The sequence below is a fragment of the Nyctereutes procyonoides genome, unplaced genomic scaffold (genome assembly GCF_905146905.1).
Source record: "Nyctereutes procyonoides isolate TBG_1078 unplaced genomic scaffold, NYPRO_anot_genome, whole genome shotgun sequence".
Taxonomy (NCBI): domain Eukaryota; kingdom Metazoa; phylum Chordata; class Mammalia; order Carnivora; family Canidae; genus Nyctereutes; species Nyctereutes procyonoides.
The window spans coordinates 13898959-13926371 of record NW_026575122.1 but is presented as its reverse complement, the minus strand read 5'-3'; the positions used below and the strand labels follow the sequence as shown (position 1 = coordinate 13926371).

General features: G+C 35.4%; 2 protein-coding genes across 5 annotated transcripts in view; one reads left to right on the top strand and one right to left on the bottom strand.

Moving 5' to 3' along the window:
* The window catches only part of FBXW7 (F-box and WD repeat domain containing 7), a 229959-nt gene that overhangs the window by 84761 nt on the left and 117785 nt on the right, over positions 1 to 27413 (bottom strand). For 2 of the 3 annotated variants that reach the window (XM_055336359.1, XM_055336360.1), the window contains exons 2-3: positions 9894 to 9943; positions 8679 to 9263 (exon numbers count right to left, since the gene is read on the bottom strand). In XM_055336359.1, the coding sequence (XP_055192334.1) occupies positions 8679 to 9194 (516 nt within the window). In that variant the 5' untranslated portion in view covers positions 9195 to 9263; positions 9894 to 9943. The remainder of the gene's footprint in view (positions 1 to 8678; positions 9264 to 9893; positions 9944 to 27413) is intronic. The other variant, XM_055336361.1, reaches the window with a different exon arrangement.
* LOC129516860 (short coiled-coil protein-like) lies at positions 18975 to 19352 on the top strand. 2 transcript variants are annotated; one of them, XM_055336366.1, is made up of 2 exons: positions 18975 to 19088; positions 19173 to 19352. In XM_055336366.1, exons 1-2 carry the CDS (start codon positions 19068 to 19070, stop codon positions 19314 to 19316), a joined length of 165 nt encoding a protein of 54 aa, XP_055192341.1. In that variant the 5' UTR covers positions 18975 to 19067; the 3' UTR covers positions 19317 to 19352. The 2 variants fall into 2 exon arrangements, with proteins under 2 accessions (XP_055192341.1, XP_055192340.1); XM_055336365.1 differs by having other exon boundaries at positions 18975 to 19352.

The following is a 27413-nucleotide window of genomic DNA, read 5'->3' as shown; positions in this document are numbered from 1 at the left end:
ACACTGACTCTCCAATTTGGATCTTACAAGCACCTGGGGGTAAGTAAAAAGAAGACCAAGTATTCAAATCTGTTAAACTCTTCAGCAGACCCACAGGCTTAGAGGATACGAAAAAAATCAAGCCCTTTTCCACCAAATGACCAGATCAGATACTAACAGAGACTAGACAATCCAGAGAGGAAAATAAAATATTAGTATGAAGAAAGAAAGAGTAATTTTAGTTTTCAGTGGATCACTGAGATGACAATGCCCAAGAGACAGCTGGTAATGCAAGACTCAGGTTTGGGTGATGGATAAGAGCTTGAGACAGAATTTTGGAGTTATCTACCAAAGCGAAAGCAGAACTTACTATACTCGTTTATCCTCTTCATACTATCTTGCCCTTCACCAACAAAAACCCTATTAACATAGATCAGGTCATCGTAATTATACACAAATGAAACAGTTTGCATCAGGAACATTTTGAGGATAACTATTTGTGGATGCTTCAGAGAGTTTATCATATGCATAAGGCAAAAACCAATGGAACACTATTAAAAATTATTTTAATTGTCCATTCTATGAGAAGACTATTTTTTGGTGTAGAATGAAAATCCATAATTAAAATAATTTTTAATTACTTGCAACATAGATACAGAGTTAAACATGTCTAACATTTAGACCTCCTACAGTTTAAAATAATGTCAACAAATATTTTTAAAACTGCACTAACAGGAATTAATTAGATATTGATAATAAACTAAAATGCATTTTGGCATCCAACTGTAAGATTCACAAAGCATTTAAATATACAGATGTTTTAAAAGAAAGTTTAGAGAAACTTGACAAATTCTAATTAAAGGAAATGGTACAAAAAAAAAATAAAGGAAATGGTACATACCTATCAACTGTGAAGATCTGTGAATACAACCCCTTGGGAGTTTATGTCATATTTTTATTTTTATTAGAGATGGGCTCAGCTTATAACAGTATGTTCCCAATCCTCAAGTGTACTCTTCAAAGTACTTACCATTTTTCTATTTATATTTTTTTCCACTAGAGGGTGATATGATGACTGAACTCTAACGGTCATTAAAAAATACAAAGTTTGGTATCTGCCGTGGGGAATGAAGCGTATTCTATGAAATTAGGGCTGTGGAATAGGAGATGGATAAACAAAATGAGGTCACATCCTCATTTGGTTTACATCCATAAACTACCTGAGTGTCCCAGGCACTATATTACCTGCTTTACATATATTATTTTACTTAATCCTTACAAAAGCCCTGAGAGGTATTATAGTCTTATTTTACAGAAAACAGTTCAATGATATTACATACTTACTGTCATATAATAAGTGACAAAATCAGAATTCAAGTTCAAATGTGAAAAGCTCTTATCACTCTATCATGTTTGGGGAAAACTCATCTTGCCAGTATGCTTCCTTCCCTCCATTTCCACTATCCTCTCCACGTTTTTGTTTTTGTTTTGTTTTTACTTAAACTCTAGTTAGTTAACATATAGTGTTAAATTAGTTTCAGGCATACAATATAGTGATTCAACATTTCCATACATTTCCGGAGCTCATCACAAGTGCACCCCTAAAAAGCATCAGCTTTTTAACCAATCCCCTCTGGTAACCATCAGTTTGTCCTCTATAGTTAAGGGTCTGTTTCTTGGTTTGCCTCTTTCTCTCTTTTCCCCTTTGCTCATTTATTTCTTAGATTCCACGTTTCAAATTAGGTTAAACTGGAATGAGTATTTCTAGCATGTCATCCTTCACAAAGGTGGGAAGCATGGCTCTATTCACAGAGTTTTCTAGTGGATTCAAGATAACTGCCTTACATAGCACTTGTTGCTCTCTGGATGTATTTACACCTAACAGATTTTGAATTTAAGTTCTTTGTCTTAGCAAGAATAAGACAAGAGGGATACCTGGGTGGCTCAGCGATTGAACAGCTCAGGGTGTGATCCCAGGGTCCTGGGATCAAGCCCCATGTCGGGCTCCCTGCATGGAGCCTACTTCTCTCTCTGCCTGTGTCTCTGCCTCTCTCTCTGTGTCTCTCATAAATAAAGAAATAAAATCTTAAAAAAAAAAAAAAAAAACAAGACAAGGCAAGGGACTCCTGAACTACCCAGCACTCTCTAGAACTCTACCTACAACAGAGTAGAATTTAGAGCCTGGTAGATTTCAGATGTTAGCCATAGTGTCCTACAAAGTTTCCCAGGAGCTCTAGTCCAAGGGAGTGGTTAGAGAATGGTGAACTAGAAACACAACTATTATTCTGATCTCCTGATTAGCACTGTGATCCTTGTGTCTAATTTCTCTATTGCTTAGAACCTAAAAACAAGAAAAAGCCTCAGACTTTTGTCTATTTTAATAGACATTTATTTCTTATTTGATACAAAAAGGATAAAAAAAAGCTGTTTAGTTGCCAGGAGAAATCTAACAATCAGGATGGAAAAAAATTTATTTGGAATGAAGTAAGGAACAGAACTGTGAGAAAGCTAGAGGGCAACGACAGACATGGAAAAAGCAGAAACTGGTGGTCAAACATGGTTCTCCTCATGAAAAGACCAGGAGGATACAAGCCTTGGCCCAAGAGTAATGTCATCCACTGCTCATTTTAGTAGGAAATGAGTTGCTACTCCACATTAAACACAAAAGGACTCTTATGTATCTCTTTAGAAAACAAGACCTTATTTAATACAGTAAGGCCGAGGGAGGGAGTTAAAACGGAAAAGATGGGCATTCCTATCTGAGGAAGCAAGCTGACTTTAGAATTTGTAGGCAGAATAGTCAACTTTACAGAATTAGCCACCACACAATCCCTGGTTAAGAAGCAAGTTTGATCCCTCAACTTTATGGTCAATTAATATTCGACAAAGGAGGAAAGACTATCCACCGGAAAAAAGACAGTCTCTTCAATAAATGGTGCTGGGAAAATTGGACATCCACATGCAGAAGAATGAAACTAGACCATTCTCTTACACCATACACAAAGATAAACTCAAAATGGATGAAAGATCTAAATGTGAGACAAGATTCCATCAAAATCCTAGAGGAGAACACAGGCAACACCCTTTTTGAACTTGGCCACAGTAACTTCTTGCAAGATACATCCATGAAGGCAAGAGAAACAAAAGCAAAAAAGAACTATTGGGACTTCATCAAGATAAGAAGCTTCTGCACAGCAAAAGAAACAGTCAACAAAACTAAAAGACAACCTACAGACTGGGAGAAGATATTTGCAAATGACGTATCAGATAAAGGGCTAGTATCCAAGATCTATAAAGAACTTATTAAACTCAACAGCAAAGAAATAAACAATCCAATCATGAAATGGGCAAAAGACATGAAGAGAAATCTCACAGAGGAAGACATAGACATGGCCAACAAGCACATGAGAAAATGCCTGCATCACTTGCCGTCAGGGAAATACAAATCAAAACCACAATGAGATACCACCTCACCCCAGTGAGAATGGGGAAAATTAACAAGGCAGGAAACGACAAATGTTGGAGAGGATGCGGAGAAAAGGGAACCCTCCTGCACTGTTGGTGGGAATGTCTGGTGCAGCCCCTCTGGAAAACTGTGTGGAGGTTCCTCAAAGAGTTAAAAATAGATCTGCCCTATGACCCAGCAATTGCACTGCTGGGGATTTACCCCAAAGATACAGATGCAATGAAAGCTGGGACACCTGCACCCCGATGTTTATAGCAGCAATTCCACAATAGCCAAACTGTGGAAGGAGCCTCGGTGTCCATCGAAGGTGAATGGATAAAGAAGATGTGGTTTATGTATACAATGGAATATTACTCAGCCATTAGAAATGACAAATACCCACCATTTGCTTTGACGTGGATAGAACTGGAGGGTAATATGCTGAGTGAAATAATCGGAGAAGGACAAACATTATATGGTCTCATTCATTTGGGGAATATAAAAAGTAGTGAAAGGGAATAAAGGGGAAAGAAGAAAAAAGGAGTGGGAAATATAAAAAAAGGAAGACAGAACATGAGAGACTCCTAACTCTGGGAAACGAACAAGGGGTAGTAGAAAGGGAGGTGGGTGGGGGGGTGAGGGTGACTGGGTGACGGGCACTGAGGGGGGCACTTGATGCGATGAGCACTGGGTGTTATGCTATATGTTGGCAAATCGAACACCAATTAAAAAAAATAGAAAAAAATAGATAGATAGGTAGATAGGTAGTAGATAGATAAATAAATAAATAAATTTTTTAAAAAAGAAGCAAGTTTGATGTACTCTGGAAAAAGTGATACCTGTTCTCCAATCTCAAATTTCACCATCATTTCTTCTTGTTACAATTTAGTCTCAAGCCTTCATATCTTCAAAACTCTTTGTTAGATACCACAAAGAAAAGCAGTTAATTGAACCCTCTGAACCTTCACTAAAGGGTAGCTCTGATGATTTCAAATATGACATGGTATTAGAAAGACATCACACTCCAGAGTCTAGAACCTAAACACACCTGCAGTTATGCTGAAAATCTCATGTAGTAATGTTGGTAAAATTCTACCACAGGGGGCAGCATAGCACATGGAGAGAAAGGGGGATTTCTGAAATTAGGCAGATCTGGATTAAAATCGCTGGTCATAGTCTTGTCATATGATTAAGGATGTGGAAGTACATTGTAAACTCTAAAGGGCTATGTAAATGGTGAATGCTACTCTAAGCCTAATAAAACAAAACTGGCCTCAAAAAAAATCAAATCAAATCTCTGGTCACTTTGAGTTTGATTTTTGGGTGAATCATTTGGGCTTTCTGTACTTTTATTTATTTATCTATCGTAAGGACTTGCAAACAGTATGGACTTAATAAATACCAATTCTTGACTGCTAGTACCCTTGAATTTTAACATTAAAATGGTCTGAAATTTTAATGTATATTATTGCATAGCCTCCGATACAAACAAATCTTTGGTGGCTAGAGGAGAAAAAAAAGACTGATACTTTTAGTATGCTTTCAAAGAATAGACCAATGCCAGGAAGGACAAAAATGGTTTTTCTCATTACCATATTTGAAAAACAACATGTTCAGAAATGACCAACAAATAAGCATAGCCGTCCACAGGGAATGTTTAAGAAACTGACACACACACACACACACACACACACACACACACAAAACCAAACCAAACCAAACCAAAAACACAACCAAAAGAAAAACACCACACTTGAAAGCTATTTTGGGTAAAACTACAGGCTAATTCCGTATTTTTTTTAAAGATTTTATTTATTTATTCATGAGAGACGCACAGAAAGACAGAGTCAGAGACATAGGCAGAGGGAGAAGCAGGCTCCCCTCAGGGAGCCTGATGTGGGACTTGATCTCTGGAATCACGCCCTGAGCGGAAGGCAGAAGCTCAACCACTGAGGCACTCAGGCATCCTGCTAATCCCATATTAAGGTGAAAAGAAAGGGATTTTTTAAATGATTCTTATACCTCTACTCTCTTCAAAAGTCACGATTTAAGAAGTCTTAAAACTGTGGCCCAGAGTAATGTCTATAGAAGTGTTTTATGTTTATAATAATCAAGAATTTAAAGCTGCTCTAAAATAAAATCTATAAAATAATGAGACCTTTTCCTCATTTACTGTATTAAGATTTATATACATGGGTGACTGACATTTTCTTTATAAGCAATGAAGTAATACGTGACATCTTTAAAGTGTTGGTGAAAAAATAAAGTACTCTGGGAACAACTGTAAAGAAGAGATCCAGGAAAAGAGAAAAAGGAAAATGGGCCAATTTTAACCTGAAATACTACTCTGCAGAGGGGCATCGTTGCCTTGGCAGTCAAATAGTTTATATTCTTCTTGCCATATCTGTGCAGGAAAATGACCTCAAAATAAACAATAAATACATCCAAAGTGTGTACACCAGGATACACACACACACACACACACACACACACAAACACCTATGCACATATATACATCTAATTCCTGCTGTCACTAGTACTCAGTCTACTCCTATGGCCTTGTATGTACAGCACAATAATATCCATTCATCACTCAAGAGACACTAGAAAAAAACTGACCTAAAATTGTTACTTTGCTTTTAAGGATGTAACTAAATAACTGTATAAGAAGACATATCTAAAAGTTCTATTTACAGTTTCATCTTAAAGCGGGGGGGAATGATAAAGCATCTGTCAAATCTGTGTACTAGTAGTTTTCCTGCAGAATAATCTGATGACTTTTCCTTCTGGAAAAAGCTGTGTTTTGTCTAGCTGGCTTTCTTGTTTTTAATTTAAAATATAGCAGAATTTGCTGACAGCTTTGCATTTTTCAACAAGGCTTAGTTTTGATTAAACTTCTTTCTTAAATAAGCTAATACAACCAAATACTAAGCCCCATTCCCCAACCTGAACTTTCAGACAAAAGAGAGACATAAACTCCCTCTTTAGATGTAGTAACCTTGAGGGAGAGAGATCAAGAGATCAGGGAGATAGAAGCTGGCAGGATTGCATTATAAAAGTCCTTAGCCTTACCAAAAAGCAGGGCTGTAGCTATTAGAGGTAGAGCTTCTTCTTAGATCAAACCAACTAAATAAAATCTAAACTTGCAGACAGGCTAGGGAAATCAGGGATAAACGTGTTTTAGAAGAGTTTAAAAGTTTCACAACCTGAAGCAAAAATGATACAGCAATTCAAGTATTAAACCTAGCATCTAAATTATTCATTCTAGGTCAAGTTACATTAAAGAAGATGATGTTACATGTGTTTGTATATTATGGGCTAAATAGATGATTCACTTTTCAATTTAAAAATAAGCAAATACGAGTAAGTGGATAAACCACATGAACATTATTTTAATTTTGAATAACTGAATTAAAATGTTCCATTCCAAAGAAATGTTTGACTTGTAAGTCTACTCTACATGGATATTCATGATTTTTATCTAATTTTCAAATGATAAAGAACCAAAAAGCATGCAAACATAAAGATTTATGAATGTAGAAGGCTGAGGGGGAAGAAAAGAATAGAAGTTGTGCTACATCTCATTCATTCTGAGTATAATTCTTTTTACCTTCTTTCCTCTTTAAATAGACTAGTATATAGCAACACTGCCTAAAATATTGATTAAAATAAATTCTAACTCCAGCAAAAAGTACATGTCTTATTGAATTTCCTGTAATTTCAATAGCACCAAAATACAAAGAAAATAAAATTCAACATAGAGAAGTCAGTACTTACTTGACTTAGGAGCTAGTCAACAAGACCAAGATATGTAAAGAAAACTCCTATTTCCAACTTTGATTATCATTTTCTGAGGTCTGTGTGTGTGCTCATATTCTTTACAACTTAAAAATGTTTCAATTATGGAATATTTTAAACATACTTTAAAAACCACACAGAAAAAAACCCACAAACCATCCCCATCTCTGGAACCCAATTTCAATATTCAGCAACTCATGGCCAATCTATATAGCCTATTTCCTTTTCTCCTTCAGGATTATTTTGAAGCAAAGCCCAGACACTGTATCATTTCATTTTGACTATCATTTGAAGGAGGGCTAGGGGCGAGGAATATACAGGAAAATTAGGGAGAGAAATAACACTGCTGTTTTTTCTCTATAATGCCAACCTCTTGTCATAACCATAATTTTAAAGGATATAATATCCAAGAATATTTTGAGGAAAGAAGCCCACATGCCATCCCAAAGAACAAGCACTGGCAATTCCAAATTTACTGCAGCTGCCCAATCACTTCCTCCTTCTATTTCAGACACACTTCAATGTTCAGGACCTCCCTGCCTATCTAGTAGCAAAGATGATCCTAGGGAGCAGTGATATTCCAGTCCTTATTCTCTGATAGAGCCTCAAAGGACAATGTCCAGTGGAACTGTTTTTCTCAGCACTCGATTATCACCAAGTCCCAGAGTTGATAAGATTTCTCTGATTTAGACAAAAGTCTCACTGTCTACCTTTTAAAATAGGTCTAAGGCTAAGGGATGCCTGGGTAGCTCAGTCAGTTAAGCAACCAACTCTTGATTTCAGCTCAGGTCATGATGTCAAGCCCCAGTGTCAGGTTCCATGCTGGGTGTGGAACCTGCTTAAGATTCTCTTTCTCCCTCTGTCCCTTCCCCCAACACCCTGCTGCTCATGTATGCACACACTCTCTCTCTAAAAATGAAAACAAAAACCATGCCTATGGCTAACTCCATGGGCTACTACTGGCCAAATGAATAAGGAGGCACATACAACAGAGCTGTCTCTTAGGAATGGGAAAGAAAATGAAAACTGCAAATAAGGGAAGTAGTGACAGAAACTTAACAATAATTTGTGCCTTGGAGTAACACCTGTAAATAAACAGCCCACCCCAACCACCTGCGTTTTTTAAATAAGAAAAGATTCTTTGCTACTTGATTTACATAAAACATGTTTCACTCCAATCCTCTCCACTGCACACAAACTACTAACCTCAGTCATAGGGATAAAATTTGTTATCAATAATTTTTCATAGTAATAGGATTAATTACCTTCTATTTGTAATAAGACTGTCCTATTATCAGTATTTCTAATACCTTCCATAAAACAAAACTTAGTTCATTTTATTATTACACATCTGAAGCTAATTTTGCAGCAATAACAAAGACTGTGAGGAAAGTTTCATCACAATTAATATGAATAGGTAAATGTCTCAGGGGAACAGCAGACTAAATATACTCACTTTTGTTGTCTTTGTATAGAATGGGGAGGAGAGTTGGTGAATAGGCAGGTCCACGATACTAGTGGAGTTTGTGACACTGTTACTATGTGTATGGTCATCTTCCCTGCTACTGTCATCAGATTGATCAAAATCATCACTCTCCTGGTCCATTTCCTCTTCCTCTTCATCCTCCTCATCTTGTTCACCAGCATGTTCTTCATCTTCTTCTTGCTCTTCTTGGTTTCCTGAGGAGTCCTCATCTACCGAAATGAATCGATTATTGTTTTCTTCCAAATGTCCTTGCTGGGAATCATTTTGGTCTCCAGGTCTAGGTTCTGCTCCGACGACTTCACCATTCCTTGCAGTGTGCTCCTCCTCTTGTTGTCTGAGCTGTTGCTGCTGTTGCTGCTGCTGCTGTTCCTCCTCTACCACACGATTCATCTGTTCCTCATCTGCCTGGCTTGAGGAAGGGTTACCTCTCAGAGAGCCTCCAGTTCGTCGTCGTTTGCTGCCCACAGAGAGCAGTTCCTGATTCATTTCCAAAAGCCAGCTTGCTACTTCTTGGACCTTGGCTAGACTATCAGAAGATGCAAAGGATTTCACATTCTGTAGGGAAAAATGAGGGGGGAAAAAAAGTTTGTACAATTCACATTATCTTTCACTTTTATGTTCTAGGTCTATATTCCAAATTTTATTAAAGACTATAAAAAGTATTTGATGCTACTGAGACATTAGGTGCTCTTTAGGAATAAACAGGAAGTTTAAAATGTAGAAATTATGAGACTTTATAGACATACACAAAAATCACATGGTAAGCATTATTTTAATATTTTAAAAAATAATTTTAAATTGAAGCTTCATAATTTAATTGCTTTCACCAATAAAACATAATTTAACCAATAAAATGATTTTCAATTATCAATCCATAAACTATCTTTTATAAAACTTCCAGAAAACGTTATGAAGTATATCATAAAAAACTATCCAGTGATCAGTTAAGTTCAGGAAATGCTCAGGTAAACCAAGATAAAAAGGCTTTTTTTACTTTAGGAATTTCCCAAACTTCTCTAATCATAGAACCTTGCCTTAAGACATGGTTTTCTAACAGGTACCAAGTATAATCATTATGGTTTTCATTTTTCACAACGAATATAAACAACAGGAACACGAATAAACAAAAAAAAAATCTTATTTTTATTTTTTTTAAAAAAGGAAAAAAAGTTCATAAGTTCATACCCTCTGACCCAGTAACTCCACTTCTGGCAATCTATCCTAAGGAAGTAATCCTAAAACAGAAAAAAAAATTATGCAAAGGATGCTCACTGCAGCTTTATCCACAAAAGCAAAAAATGAAAATAAATGTAAATAAAAATAACCAAAACCCAAATGTTCAAGATAAAGGAATCCATGAGATAGGATATTTATAGTGCAATCCCTAAACCGATGTGCATTTTTTTAAAAATGTGAGAACATGGATGTTTATATTATACTAAGGGCAAAACACAAGTAATTATATGATCATAGCATGATTTTTAAACTGCATAAAGACTAGAAGATAATATTTCAAAATATAAACTGCATTTAGGCAGCGGTATCATAAGTGCCTTAAACTTACTTTTTAATCATATTTTTCAAATGCTTTCTATCAAACACATCTGCTTTCATGTTTTATAGACTCTAAAATTTTATCTGATAGAATTTTTTTATAATGCTCAGTCTTAAATTTCATCCTTTGCAGATTATCTATATGGACATGTTTGGGGTTACATAAAATAATGCCAACACACCACCCAAATTCATATAAAATTTTTAAAAATATCTTTAAGGTTTATGAGATCTAAGAAATATAATATCCATCTTTCTATCATGTCCTAAGAATAAGGACATTATATCACAATAGTCTTCAGATAAAACAGCCTTATCTACTTTTCAAACCCTTGCCACAAGAGGTAAATTCCCCAAAGGGCCATAGTTCTCATTGTAAGTTTTGAAATGGGGTCTGAAAGTCTGAAAAGTAGTTTTAAAATAGCAGTATTTCATTTTCTTTTCTATAATCTCCACTTTCCAGGAAAAAAGGTGTAGTGTGTGTGGGGAAATTCTTTAATTCTAATTACAACTAGAAGTATAGAAAAAGAAAAGTTCCAACAACTGACCTATGACCATTCCAACATTCTGAGTGAAAGAGTAACCAACAAAGATGACTAACAAGGAGAACTGGAAATAAGTGGTATCCCCGAAGCGTTGAAGTAAAGAAAGCATACCCAGGAGGAGAAAATATAAAATGACAACTGTTGATGATAGATCAAATAGTATGAAGAGAAAGAACTGACCACTGGATTTAGTAATGTGGAAGTCACTAGTAACAAGAGTTTTATTCATTGAAATCTGATTAAAGTAGATCTAAGAGACTAGGAAAAGAGAATAGATATGATGGGTATAAACAAGTTAGGAGTATGCTGCAAAAAAAAAAAAATGAAAGGGAGTCAGGGAAAACAGTCAAAAGAAGAAATTTTTTATTCTTTAAGATTGGAGACTAGCAGTATATCTGTATGCTGACAAGAATGACCCACTACAAAACAAAAAATTGATAATGTAATCATGAAAGAGAAGAAATGGTGAAGTGATATTCTTAAGATATTAAAAGGGAATGATGAGAATGAGTTCAAAATTGGAAGGACTAATTTTAGTTTAAAAAATGGATACTTCAATCATGGGAAAGAAGAGTGGTATTATAGGTACTTTACATTTGTTTCTTTTTATCATAGTTCCCAAGGTGGAAACAGTTGGAAATAGATGCAGTTTTATAAGTGGAGTCTTTGGAAATTCCCTACTCATTCCTTCAATTATTTTCCTTTTCTTTTTAAAATAGGAAGCAATGTTGCATCATCAGAGTGATCTTGGGAGAAAGAGGTGTTAGAAATTTGAAGAAAGGAATTTGAAATAGTCCTCTAGGGTGAGAGAAATGAAACTTTCTTAGGTACATGAGATTTTGATGATCAAATATAATCGATAAATCATGATATAATATATATTAAATGTGACTTTTAAAAGTCAAATAGTTCTTCCTTACAACTCAGATAAGCACAATAACAAAATTTCTGAGGTAGAAAGCACAATATAAAAGCACATTAAATATGTCTGTTGTTTTCTACAAAAAAAAATAGAATAAACTACAGAAATTAAGATCTAAATCTTACTGGCTCATATATGTAAAAGACAAACTATGAAAACATCACAAAAAGCAGGTTAAAAATAACGTTGAAAAACACTGACCTATGCAAACAAACATATATAATAGCCCAATGTATGTAAAGGTAAATCAACCATTCGTAAGTTTCCTTCAAAGAATCAAAATTTTACTTTAGTAATCGTATTTTAAAGTCTAGCTCTCCTAACATTAACAACATTCTTTTTTCACTTGGATGTTTATAGATTGAACAGCATGAAATCTGGGTCACTGCCTGGAATAATGCAGACCCCAAGCAAATTGCCCTTTGTGTACCAATTTAACAGGCATATTTTAAGAGATTTAAACAGGTTAAATGACACATTAAGAGCAATTTACAAGATTGTAAATTGAAAGAGCAAAGGTCATAAAACTAATTGCAGAAAGTTAACCCTGTGTGTCATAAAACTAATCATAAGGAATATGTGTAAAGTAAGGAGGAGACTATTGATAAGTAGCCTACCAACAAATAGAAAGTTTATGACTGGCATTTCTAAAATAGTACTAGTACTGGTCATCAGTGAACATTTCTGTTACTAATTATGAATAATAAAAATTCAAATCACACAATAAAGTATATTGTGTAACTTTAGTGTTATATTGGGAGGAACAGAGAATTATCTTTATTTTAAGCCAATAAAGTTAACTGACTCATATTTACAAGCATGGCATATAAATAGCTTTCAAAATAATATAGATTCTTACAGATAGACTTGGTCAAAAATGGTAAATCCAAGTAGAAGAATCAGATTTAAAACACAGCCAATATAAAATATACAATGACAAAGCAAAAAGTCAGATTCTAAGAATCTGAGAATATTTGAAGAGGCTGAAAATATCTGACAGACTTACATAAAAATTTGTCGAAGTAGTTTATATATTGGATTGATTTCTTTGACCTACTTTGGGAATGGAAAGTGAATGAAAATTTCATTTTCTCTTGGTATTCATAAACTCCAATTTAAACTAAAGAACCCAGTATTTTTATGAAATTAGTTCTAATAACGATCTATTAAGTAAGCTAATGACCTAATTAAAATGATAAACATTTATCCTATAAATAATAGGAAATCAGAATCAACTAAATAATCTATAAGGGGGGGAATCTTTTTAAAATAGTTTATGAAGCCCCACATTAAACAAAAGGAGCTAAAACTTGAAACTGTCATATAGGAAAAGTTAATAAAATGTTAACCCAAAATACTGGATTTTCCTTTTCAAGATTTTATTTATTAATTTGAGAACGCATGCGTGAGTGTGGGTAAGCGGGGTGAGAGGCAGATACTGCCTTTTCCAAAATCAGAATCACTACAATGCTCAAAGATTGTTACTATAAAACAATATTTACTGAATATGCAATATGTTTCAGGCACATTTTAATTTTCTAGAAGCTAATGTTTAGAAATGTTTCCTTACAAGTTTTAATTAACGACTTTTAATCTGACCAGAACCCACTGTAAAATCAGATTTTAATTATAAATAACTTTGTGTGTATGTATATAAACAAACCTAAAACAATGGTTTAGAGAGAGGGAATTATGAAATATTTCAGGTACCTAAAAAATCTCTGTAAATCACCACCCTTAACTAAATACAGTCCATTCTCACTATTCGTAGTAACTGAGTTCCATAAAGTTATCACAAATACTGAACAACTGTCCTTAGGGGAAACACAGGGTTAACTTCCTGCAAACTTTGGTCACAACATTTTGGTCAACCGATCAAAATCTTTTCATGTGTCTATTTCTACTTAAAGACATATACTTAATATATATTGTTAATTTATTATTAACATAGAACTCACAGTCAACAGCACTATATAAACCCATCCCTGAACAAGGGTTATAACACCTATATGCTCTCCATAAGAGCACATCACAACACTAGACAGCACCTTATCACTATACTTAGAAGCCATTTTAAATAGCCAAAATAGCCAAATAAATCACCAATGGAAAGCTTTTAGTGAAAAATATTTCACTAAATAGACCATAAAAAGGATATGAGAGCTGAAACAAGAAGGCACAGCATCACTTTGTTTGACCTCAGATGGCAATGTGCATGCTCATTCACAAATGACTGTGAAAGCATCATGAATATTGATTTTTGGGGTCACAAATAAACTGTAATGAGGAAGCAAATTCACAAACACAAAATCTACAAATAATGAGAGTGGACTGTTTATCTAAATCCTCTAGACAGAGCACTACTTGCAATGCAAGATTCACACAGTATTATGAGGTATCAACAAAGAATCCACACCACTACTTATTGGCTGCTTCTGGAAATATAACAAAGGATATGTGATCAAAGAAATTGAAAGCTCTAATAGATATTCATCACTAAATGTTTCAAAAAAAATCAGAAGTTTAGATAGCTCACACATTAAATAAAGTTATACTTAAAGTAACCACTAGAAAGAAAAGAGAAGAGAAAGGCATCACTTTTCCCTTTGTAAATGAGAACAGGATTCTTCTTGCAGTGTCTTTCATTATAGTGACAGTTCTGAATCTCAGGATGCAAAAGAAGAGAGTTCTAGTCAGCGCCATACCAGGATGAAGAAGTATTATGATAATTTTGCTCTTCAAAAAATTCAGAAATAAGGTTACTGTGATGGAAGAGAATCACTCTAGAACTTTACTCAAGTCCTAAAAAATATTGGGTAACTTTTATTAGTCATTATACCTTGTTGATTTAGTGGCACTTCAGACCTAACTTCAATGCTTTTTTCCAAGCTAGCTTCTCAGAAATCTTTTAACTAGTTTCTCATGAACCCTGCTTTTCAAAAGATCTTTGATTATTCAAAACCATTTGAACTTATTTTAGGATGCTTAAAGGAATCAATGCGGACAAGTACACATATTAAACAAATTGAGCTCTAAAAGCCTGTTTCAGAGTGAATTAGAGCTGTTTCCATAGCAAACACCGACCTTGAAATTACCTTGAAATCTAAGTAACTGGGAAACACTAGTTACACTAATAAAACAAGGGGTGACTTAAGCAAATGGCCAAAGCCTCCAAATGACTGTGAAATTTTTAGAATTTTTAGAATTACATGGCAGGATATGATCCATTAGATATGAGCTACAAAGTCATTTAAGAAGCTGTAAGACATAGACGGCAGGAAAATCAAATTGTACTGAAGGATAACTCAAAGCTTAGAATCACCTTCTGCAAGCGGTGATTTTTCTTTCTCTCTAACTCATTCCCTCTCTCTCAAATAAATAAATAATCTTTTAAAAAAAAACTGGTTGCTAATTTCCACTGGATCTTTTACCATTTCTGTAGCTTTTTACATTATTTAACAAGCACTCCCTCTTCTTTACAACTCTCTTGTCCCTCAGTTTCCCTTGTTAGCATCTTTTTCTTGTTATCATTCCTCAAGCAGCACTGTTGTTCTCTGTTGTAGTTCCTTCCTCCTCTGCAGCTTCTTTGAAACCTAGGGTTTAACTATCATAGAAACTAATGACAACCAATTCTATTATCTCCAAACTCCTCTATTCAGCCTACTAATTTTATCAAATTGTCTCACAATCACCCAAAATCCATTATCCTAAAATCCAAACTCGTTTACACACACACACACACACACACATTCTTAGATTCTCCTACTATTTTCTTTATTCTCAGTGAATGGAATCATATTCTAGCCAATTGCACAGTTAAGAAACCTGGTGGCTCTTCCTCTTCCTCCTACTATCCCTTCCCTCAACAATTCAGTCCTAGGGACACCTGGGTGCCTCAGCAGTTGAGGGTCTGCCTTTGGCTCAGGGTGTGATTCTAGAGTACAGGGATGGAGTCCCACATCGGTTTCCCCACACAGAGCCTGCTTCTCCCTCTGTGTCTCTGCCTCTCTCTCTCTCTCACTCTCTCTGTGTGTGTGCGTGTGTGTCTCATGCATAAATAAATAAAATCTTTAAAACAACAACAACAACAACAAACCAATTCAGTCCTAAAGCCATTTGGTGGAGCCAAGCAAATAAGGTACATATGTAGGGGGCAGGGTGGCAGTCCAGCACAGGGGGATCAATTTAAGCTGAGTGAGGAGAGCCCACTTGTATGTGGAGAACGGCAGAGAAAAGAAAGTGGACCAGTACTGGTGTCAAAGGCTGAATAAAAGGATGAAGAGTGATCCAAGATTGGAAAAGCCCAGCAGGTCAAAGGTAGAGCAGAATGAGAACATCTGTTTAGGTGAGGGTATCAAATGTGAACAGGGCAAGAAAGGTGTCCACAGGGCAGTATGGTACCAAAGTCCAAATGGGTTAAGGAGGATCCAGTGGCCACAATGGTGCCCTGCTCAGATATCCCTTCAATAGATCCTGCTACCTCATCTTGGAATCATTGCAACACTCACACCTGGCCATAATACCTCTATGCTTCTCCCAGCAAATGACTGGAGAAGTCATTCCCACCATGCTCCAACAACCAATTCTGATGGGGGACTACCTGCCCCTCATATCTTGTCTTGCTATCTGTTTCTCTAGAGACCTGCATTGACATAGAATGTACTGGCATAAAAAAACTCCTGGGAAAAAATTAAAAAGTGTGGAAGATACTAAAAAATGGCTAACTTCATTAAACAAAGGCTATTTCACTCCAGAATGTTGAAGAATGTTTTCTACTACACAAAGAAATCCAGTGGCTCAGCAGAAGAAAAGTTCTCAAGACGAGTCCTTTTAAGACAACAGAAGGCTAGATTTTGTTGAATACTTTGAAGATGAAGAATAGCTGCAGAAACTAGCCAATGTAGCACTTCCTCTTCAATCTCTGTAAGATATGAAGAAAATACTTTGACTTTAAGGGACAAGTTTCTTGAATTTAAACAGAAAATGCACCTTTGGAAAACACCATATTACAAAAAGAGATTGTGAAACACTTCCAATGCTGCTTAGGCTTAACTAAAGAAGGATATCATCAAGTCTCAAGTCCTATTGGAAACCACCTGGAGAAGCTACAGAACAAAAGTGAACTGATTTTCTTCCTGTTCAAAATAAATGATCACTGGGCAGAACTCTTTTTCTGAATCTTCTGATTGTGAGAATTTGCCTTGAGAAAAAGAAAGAGCTGCAGTCTTATACAACATGATTTTACTGATCTGCCCAGACAAGTACTGGGTTTCTACGAAGAAAAGAATATCCTGCTATTCATCAGAAACCAATGAACGTTATGCTGCAGTTCTCAACTTCTCACACATTCAAAAAACGTTTTTCTTATTAATGAACATCAAGAGTAAGCTAAGAAACAGTCTCATTTCAGCTGAAAAGGAAATTTGTGTCTGCTTATCTCGCGTTTGACCCTCAATGGACATTTGTGATACATAAAACAAGTACATGAGGTAAATACAATTTTTATATTAAAGAAGTAATAATTTTTGGCTTTCAAAAAACCACATTTTATGTATACATGAGCCTAATGAAAGAAGTACTTTTTTTTTTTAAGATTTTATTTATTCATGAGAGAGAGAGAGAGGTACAGACACAGGCAGAGGGAGAAGCAGGCTCCATGCAGGGAGCCCAATGTGGGACTCGATCCCAGGTCTCCAGGATCATGCCCTGGGCTGAAGGCGGCGCTGAACTGCTGAGCCACCCGGGCTGCCCAAGAAGTACTTTTCTAACTGGTAAGACTACATTCAAATGTGATCATATCACTAAGAAATTATTTTTTCTAAGTCTTGTGTAAAAGATTGTCTAGGCAATATTTTTATTCATATTGCTTTAGTTTATGGTTTTAGAAGCTTTACTATTCAACACTGTCAAAAAATTTCATGTTGTAAATAATATTAAAATCAACTTACAACCCTTATTTAAATTAAATCTGCTGAGCCTACATTAAGAATAATTAAGTCCCATTTTTGGTTTAAGGTAGTTATGTGAAATTTATCACATTTTATATGAGTTTGCAAAATTTATGAAAAGATAAAAGTGATTTATCCCAAGGAAAGTAAGCTAAGCTTAATTACCAGGGGGTTGTATTTTCCCCCAAGAAAAGTTAGCTAAAATATCATTTTTAGATGCAAATATGAAAAGAAAACTACTTTTGCACATACCATATCTCATGGATCTCATACAGAAGATCGGATAAGGCCTACCTATTTGAATAAGGTAAAAAAAAAAAAAAAAAAAAAACAGAGCAGTAAAGGAAAAAAAAAAAAAAAACTAGAATCTCCTCTACCTGTTCTACTAACTTATATTAGGACAGATACAGTTTGTGGAAAAAGGAACCCACAAAAAAAAGAGGACTAATGGATTAGCCAATATAAACAGATCCACAGAAAAAGAACATTCTCTGCTCAAAAGAATACTACAATCACCAATAAAGTATTATATCTACAACTTACTGATCAAGCTGAGGTACTGTGTGCAGGAAATACAATTTTTATGTGAATCCCAAGATAAGATGATTTTAAGTGTTTCCTCAATGTAAAAAGATTGAGAAAGGCTGAAGTGAACATCAGTAATGAGATGAATTGATATTATGTTTACCTAATAAGAAGTAATGAGAGTAACACAGTATAATTCTTTGAAATTCTTGCCAATGATGCATAACCTGAATCCACTAATGAGGAAGCACTAGAAAAACCCAAATTAAGGGTCCTTGTTCAAAATGCCTGCAGTATAATCTTCAAAAGTTTAACAGGAATGAAAGAAAAGATCAAGGCACTGTTCTAGGTAAAGGATAACAAATGCAGTCCATGATTTTGAATGGAATCTTTTTATTATGTTAGGTATTATTTGAACAACTAGTGAAACTCAAATGGGGTCTGAGGAATAGAAAACCTAATTTATTAATGCCAATATCCTGATTTTCATGGTTTTATTGTGATTATGCTGGAGAATGTCCTCATTTATAAGAAATGCATACTCAACTATTGTCAACTAATCTTCGCAAAAACAGGAAAGAATATCCAATGCAAAAAAGTCTCATCAACAAATAGTGTTACAAAAAAAAAAAAAAAACAAAAACAAATGGTGTTAGGAGAATTGGACAACCACATGCAGAAGAATGGAACTGGACCATTTCCTCATACCATACACAAAACTAGACTCAAAATGGATGAAAAGGTCAGTTGGTCCAGGCGTGGGGGCCTGAGCTGTCCTCCCGGTTCCCTCCCGCTCCCGGCACCTCCGAAGGCAGACCATTCATCAAGGATTTTGTATCCAAGGCCCAAAAGCTTGTTACCCGAGATGATGAATGCCGACATGGATGCAGTTGATGCTGAAAATCAGGTGGAACTGGAGGAAAAAACACGACTTATTAACCAAGTGTTAGAACTGCAACACACACTTGAAGACCTCTCCGCAAGAGTAGATGTGGTTAAGGAAGAAAATCTGAAGCTAAAATCCGAAAACCTAGTTCTTGGACAACATATAGAAAACCTCATGTCTGCTTCTAGTGTTTTTCAAACAACTGACACAAAAAGCAAAAGAAAGTAAGGGATTGACATCCCTTCTATTTCATGGAATTGCTGCTGATCTTTTTTTCTTTAAAACTTGGATAGATTTAAAAAGTTATAGTACTTTTGTTTGTGGCTTAATTGAATATTTATGAAGATAATGTCAGATATAGGCAAAATTAAGAGCATAACGGAAGACTTCCATGAGTTTGTGTATATGTTAGTCTATAAAAATGTGCAAATGTATTATAGACTTTATAATTAGAAATGCATATATTTATGAAACTTGAAGATAAATGTTTTATCAAATTTGATTAATAGGTTTAGTTAGCACTATCTTTTATTATAAGCACAGTAAGAGATACAAGAACCACCGTGTTGTGAAAAGTGACCAAAATCATGTACTGAACGCACAGCTTTATGTACCCTGCCCACCATGTTGTGCCTCTTCTCCATTTGCTTCTTCCTTCTCATTTCCCTTCCTCTAAGGAAAAAATTGGTTTCACATTTGTAAAGGTAATAGTTAATCATCTGTGAGAGTAACCTGAGCTTGAATTGTTGAAACTTATCTAAAATAAGATACTTTCTCAGTTAGGGTTTGTCATAGTAATAAGCTAGGATTGTTGATTTTTCTTTCATCAGTTGAAAACAGAGGCTATAAGTATGAAGACTTTTCTTTGCAACTGAATTATCAAATTGGGAAGGTTTGGTTAAAAACTTAACTTTTGCACAAAATAACCCCACTTGGTATCTGAAAAAATGAGCTCTGGTTATACGTTTGGAATAGAGTATTTTGAGAAAAACATTAATAGGATGGGAAGATACTTGGCAAACAGTAGTAACCAACTCCAAATGTTTTTACTCCAGATTTGTGTGATCTCTGGCACAGACCAGGTATTTTGGGTGATACACACACACACACACACAACACACACACACACACACACACACACACAAGAAGGTAGATTAAATGTAAATAACCTTATGTCAACCACATATAGAAGAGAACAGTTACAGAGTTTAGTCTTAACATTTATTTGTAGCACCCAGCAGATCAACTTTTGCAAAATCCCTTTAGAAGAGTGTTTTGGTATCAGAATCATGAATAATAAAAGGGAGTTTTACATGTATACTAATTGATATTTTCTCAGTATTTTAATCTCACTACTTATCCCAGAATTTTCTGTAAACCTAACTGCTTGGTTTGCAGAGTTTTAGTCACCCTTTGGCAGTTTGTAAGAATTTAGTTTGTAGATTCCATTTGGTAAGAAATTAGTATCGGAAGTAATGTTAAAATATTAACTAGGAAAAGACGTCCACTAATATAGTTTTGGTTGTTAGATTTGGGCTACTTTTAATCATGGAATAATATGTTTGTATTGGTGTAAGATTCAATGAATGACTTTAGCTGTAGGAATATAATAGTTATACTGCAAATATTTTGCATCCCTTTTGTGACCTAATTTACAAACATTTAAAATTGTGTTGCAATTTTGCTTTGCTGTTTAATAAAAAGCTGTTTCAGAAAAAAAAAAAATGGATGAAAGACCTAAATGTGAAATAGGAATCCATCAAAATCCTAGAGGAGAATACAGGCAGCAACTTTTGGGACCTTGGCCACAGCAACTTTTTACTAGACACACCTCTAAAGGCAAGAAAAACAAAGGCAAAAATGAACTATTGAGACTTCATGAAGATGAAAAGCTTTTGCACAGCAAAGGAAACAGTCAACAAAACCAAAAGACAACCTACAGAATGGGAGAAGATATTTGTAAATGACATATCAGATAATGGGCTAGTAGTATCCAACATCTATAAAGAACTTTATCAAACCCAACACCCAAAGAAGAAATAATCCAGTCAAGAAATGAGAAGAAATAAACAGACATTTCTCCAAAGAAGACATATAAATGGCCAACACATGAAAAACTGTTCAACATCACTCGGTATCAAGGAAATACAAATCAAAACCACAATGACATACCAACTCACACCAGTCAGAATAACTACAATTAACAAATCAGGAAACAACAGATGCAGTGAGGATGTGGAGAAAGGGGAACACCCCCATGCAGTCTTGGTGGAAATGCAATATGCTACAGCCACTCTGAAAAACAGTGTGGAGGTTCCTCAAAGAGTTGAAAATAGAGTTACTCTATGACCCAGCAATTGCACTACTAGGTATTCACCCCAAAGATACAAATGTAGTGATCTGAACAGGCACCTGAACCCCAATATTTATAGCAGCAATGTCCACAATAGCCAAACTATGGAAAGAACCCAGATGTCCACTGACAGATGTATGGGTAAGGAAAATGTAGTGTGTATGTTATGTATGTGTGAATGCGCACGCACGCACACACACACACAATGGAATACTACGTAGTCATTAAAAATGAAATCTTGCCATTTGCAACAAAGTGGATGGAACTAGTAAGTAAAATGAGTCAATCAGAGAAAGACAATTATATTATCTCACTCATGTTAAATTTAAAAAACAAAACAGAGGATCATGGGGAAAGAGAAAAAAATAAAACAAGACGAAATCAGATAGTGAGACAAACCTTAAAGACTTAATCGAAAAAAAATTAAAAAAAAAAGACTCTTAATCGTAAAAATCAAACTGAGGGTTGCTGGAGGGGAGGAGGGTAGGAGGACGGAGTAACTGGGGGATGGGCATTAAGGAGGGCATGTGATGCAATGAGAACTGGGTATTACATAAGACTGATGAATCACTGACCTCTAACCTCTGAAACTAATAATATATGTTATTAATTGAATTTAAATAAAAAATTTTTAAAAAGAAAATCAAAATGAAGAGAAAACACATTTACAGTACTGTCCTGTATTTATCAATGAAAACCCACCTATAAGTGGACCCATGCATTTCAAACCTGTATCATTCTAAAATCACCTGTATATGGAAAACACTCCCAATGTTCTGGGACACTGCAAGTGCTCAGTAAAAAAGTGCCTAATGTTATTATTTCCCTCCTCAAGTTGCATGTTGAACCTACTATTTAATAGGCATTCTGCTGGCATGAGTCTTTTCCCCAGATTGTAGTAACATAGGTCAGTGCATTGATAGGAAGCTTGCAGGCCATCTAGCAGGTAGGACTGGAGATTCAATGGGGAAAACAGTAAATCAGTAAGTAGCCTGAGGAAGCACATCAACCAGGAAAATTGCTGTTCAATTAATTTTTCTTTTATTTTGTAAAATACCTGGTGAGATCTTTTGCAAGTCATTTTAATATTTCATAATAAATGTACTTCCCCTGGTTTGTGTATTTTATTTCCCCATCAAAATATGGGTGTTTGTATTTACTCCAGTCATACCTTATTTAAATGGCATTTTCAAGTCAGCTTATCAAAAATTGTGGGCTTCCATGTCTTACCCAATTAACCAGTTGGCAGAATTAGTTTTTTGCTCCAATGGTTAAAGCTTTTGGTTATGGCTTTGTCAACATGTTGTCTTTTCTAAAAAGTACCACAATAAACTGAAAGGTTAAAAAAAAAAAAAAAGGAAAAGAAAAAAAAGGAAAAAAGAAAAAGAAATGCATGCTCAAGAGTTTAGGGGTGATGGTGCATCCTGTTGACAAGTTATCAAATGGTTCTGGGGCTAAGTAAGTTCTTAATAGTGTACTTGGGACTTTTTTGAAAGTTTAAAAAAAGGTGGTAAAGAGGGAAAAATCTGGACAACATTCTGGTTCCCACTTCTGCTACAAATTACCTTTGCTTTGTCCTGATAATTTTGTCTCCCACTCACATCATCACTAAGGCCCAAGTGTAACTCTTCAATAGATCTACAATCCATTCCCCTTCTCTAGTGCTGTTTAATAAGCAGATACTATGTGCCTCTTCCTCCAAACTATTTGAATCACATCCCTAGTGATCTTCACATCTTCTGTGTGCCATGCCTCTCACCTACCCTCTATACTGCTGCCAGAACATGAAATGTCAACACCTAAGTGGCAGTTTCCAAACATTTTACATGCTGAAGCCCTTGCTCAAATGAAGGCAAGATATTAAGTAAAGAAAGAGCTTGTGAGAGACAACTGGAGAAAGGGAGAGAATAGTGTACACAGAAAGAATGGGCAACCAAGTGATTCTGCAAAACTTTTTAAAGTACTATTCTATAGAATAAAATCTGAACTCCTATGCACAGTACACAAGATGTTCCTAATCTGGTCCCACCTCTAACCATCCTAATGCAAACTTGTTTGTCTTAAACTGGATATTACCCAACAATATTGATCTACTTGTATTAATACACTATATGTTCTTATGTGTCTATATCTTTGTAAAAGATGTCTTCCTTCTCTCTGACACATTTCTTTGCCCACCCTTTACTAACCCTATCTGGCAATGTAAGTCACCTTCCTTCATTCTTCTATTCTCTGTCACAGAACTTGCTGAAATTGGCAAGCACAGGTCTTAAATATAAGGACCTCCCCTCTTCTACTTGTTTAAAAAAAAAAAGATAGTGGTAAAACATTTAGGGAAAATGTTGGGACCGTGGACTTCTAATAAAAGAAATGCCGTGGGGATCCCTGGGTGGCTCAGCGGTTTAGCGCCTGACTTTGGCCCAGGGAGCGATCCTGGAGTCCCAGGATCAAGTCCCACGTTGGGCTCCAGCATGGAGCCTGCTTCTCCCTCCTCCTGTGTCTCTGCCAACCCCCCCCCATGTCTATCATAAATAAATTAATTAATTTAAAAAAAAAAGAAAAGAAATGCCGTAACTATCAGGTTCATAGTAAGGGGTAAGCTTGAGCATTAGAGGGCTGACATGTGAGTTTCTTTGTAAATGTATATTATAAAAAGTAGAAGGCTAGAAAAGTGAACATGTTTGCTATTTCAATTGTCTCACCTTCCAATTCCATGAAGAAGATAGGAACTACTTTTGCGTTTTTTCTCTTTGGATGTTCCGAAAACACATATCAAGTATATATTATAATGCTATGCTTTAAAACGCAGAGATATACCAACAATTATACACAGACAATATATATAGGCTTTCTTCACATTTAGGAGGTGATACTCAACTGAACATATAACTGTATTACAGTCCATATAATCTATTACTTCATATAATTTCTTAAACTGTTAACCAACAAATACATACAAAATTCATAGGATAATTTTTCCATTTCCTAGAACAGATTCAGTAACTTTTCTTACACATTGTAAAATAAAAAGCAGAAGGAATACAGTTTTTAAGTATGAAATGTAAGTGTTCATCTTACATTGTTACCAGATATTTCTATTTGTAATAGTTCAAGACTGAAGTCTACTTCTGGAAAACACACCCTGTCACTGAACAAATAGATCCCACCTCTTTTAGGTAGAGAGGTGCTAACATCATAGCTTGCAGCAGGAGGAGTGTCAGTTTGCATATAAATGCTGAAATCTGTGTGACAAAAGTCAACAATCAGAGAAGTCATTCAAGTACTAACTAGTCATTCACCATTCAATACTGAATGGAAAAATGGGTGAAACACAAACAGCTGACTAGAAAAGATATAAAAGAATAAACATATGAAAAGGTACTCGGTGAAATTAGCCATCAAGGAAATGCAAATTAAAACCACAATACAACTTTCCATCCACAAAAATTGCTAAATTAAAAGGGACCAACTACCAGGAAACGTTGATAAAAATAGGAAATGACTAAAACTCATACATGGCTAGTGGGATTGTAAAATGTTACCACCACTGTAGAAAACCATTTGGCAGTTTCTTATAAAAACAGGCACCCTGTGAGCTAGCACGTATGCTCCCGTACTTACCCAACAGAAAAGTCCAAAGTAGTCTGGTACAAGAATGCTTGTAACAGTTTTACGCAGAATAGCCAAAACTGAACCCAACTCAAGTGTTCATCAACAGAAGAATGGATAGAGACATATTCATATAATGGAATGGTACACAGAAATGAGAGTGCACTTTTGATACATGAAACAAAATGAGTATCAAAAACAGTGTGCTGAGTGAAAGCAGCCAGAAAAAAAAAATTTAAGATACCATTTATATGATGTTTAAGAATACAAGAAACTAATCTACAGTAATAGTAATCAGAATAGTAATCAGAACAGTTGTTGCCTACCTGTGGATTGAATGGAATGGAGAGTAATTCAGGGAGTGACAAATTATTCTACATCCTGACTGAGGCATTGGTTACATAGGCATATGTATTGTCAAAACTCATCTATGTATTGCACTTTACATAAAAAGCACTTTGATTAAAAATATATGTATTAATTGAGGACAAGGGAAAAATTTCTCTGCCTTCTTTGACTCTCCCATTGTGAGCCTGTTAAATGCTGAAAGAGGCTTTGGACTTCTTTGCTCTGGGCCCATTCACTGGATCTTCTCTACACTAAAAGCAGATACAGTCACATTATAGAGCCAGGATAAAAGCCCAGAATACTGATTTTTCCACTTCAAGAGGCAAGGTGGCGGTTTTCACAGAGTCCACAACTCCTCGCACTGGGGAGTCAGCACATCATTCACTGTGAAACATTCTATAGCAGGTAGAGAAAACTTTGAATGAATGAAGAATGAGAAAGAGCTAAAACAGCAATTGTATCAGAAGGAAAACCAATCTTGAAGCCACTACCCTAAAGAGCCAATGACCACAGGACTAAAGAAAACCATAATCTGCTAAATTTCAGAAATAACTCAGCATCTTTAAGGAAAACAACACCACCACTATCAGCAAGCACTGACCCAACTCCTTGTAGCTCTGGCCTCTATTCTATCATTTTACAATAAAGTTTTGAAGTTCAGAAAAACACCACTATATACAGAAAACATATTGTCTATAGAAAACTAATGAGTCTGTTTCTTTAATAGAGTTCCCATCTTAGCATAGTTTTAGCACGGTAGTTAATGTGGACCACAAAGGGAAAAAAATGTCTTCTCGTTATCTGTTTTTTAAATTTAGGAATTCTATTCTCATTTGCTACTGCTTGATGCCCCCTTGCCTGAGTTTTTAGAGGGTTTCAGTCAGTATGTTAGAACTCAGGTACCTGCTGCCTGCATTTCTTTTCTTGCTCACTGAGAAAAAGCAATGACCTCAATTTACATGAATATATCAGAAAATCACTATTCATAGAAGACTCTAAGAAACAATCATTCCATCTTCCTCTTCAAATTCTTGGCTGGAAGGTTGAGCAGGCATATTGGGGGAAAACACTGCCTGACCACACTGCACACAGTGTGGTTTCAGAAATGTGTATTTGAATTGAAAAACAGAAATATTTTAACTCTCCGGCAGCTCGAGTGGCTCAGCGGTTTAGCGCCACCTTCAGCCCAGGGCCTGATCCTGGAAACCTGGGATGGAGTCCTATGTCGGGCTCCCTACATGGAGCCTGCTTCTCCCTCTGCCTATGTCTGCCTCTCTCTCTCTCTCTCTCTCTGTGTGTGTCTCTCATGAATAAATAAAATATTTTTTAAAAAGAAATATTTTAACTCTAACATGAGCTTGGTACTGGTGATACAATGCTGACCAAAGTCATAAGCGCTGAATAATAAAAAAAAAAGAGTGCAGTGCTAAAATATGCTGTTTTTGAAAAATTATGAAAAATAAAATCTACCCTAGTTGGACCTTTGTAAGACATACAAATGAGAAAATTTTCTAAAACTGTATAATTATAAACCAAATAAAACCAAATAATATACCAAATAAAATAAACTTCATTCCAGCCAGCTTCACCACTGCCCACCAATGTTCTTATCTGTCAATACTACGGTGACTGAAAAAGCAAAGAAAACAAAAACCATCACCACCACCAAGAAAATAAAAAATCTAAAACATTAATTCTAACAAGAAATATTTATAATCCACTTAAAACCATTCCTTTTTTTCTTCCTTTTTAGTTCAGACTGAGAGCTTTTATTTTCTAAATGATAAGAAGTATCATGATTTTCTTACAAAGATCTTCTCTATTTATGTAGAAATAAAGCAATACTGTCATGATGATTAAATTAGTAAACTAGATCCCTTACATAATGATCTGTAATTTTCAGACAAGAAATTTTTAAAATTTTTCAGGTTATAGAACAGTATTTCTGGACAAACCTAACAAGGCAGTGGTTGTAAAACACTCTCAAACTTCCAAACACCCTCAATCTTAGTACA

Coding starts and splice junctions, on each gene's coding strand:
- LOC129516860 (XM_055336365.1), top strand. CDS start 19,068: ATGATGAATGCCGACATGGATGCAGTTGATGCTGAAAATCAGGTGGAA.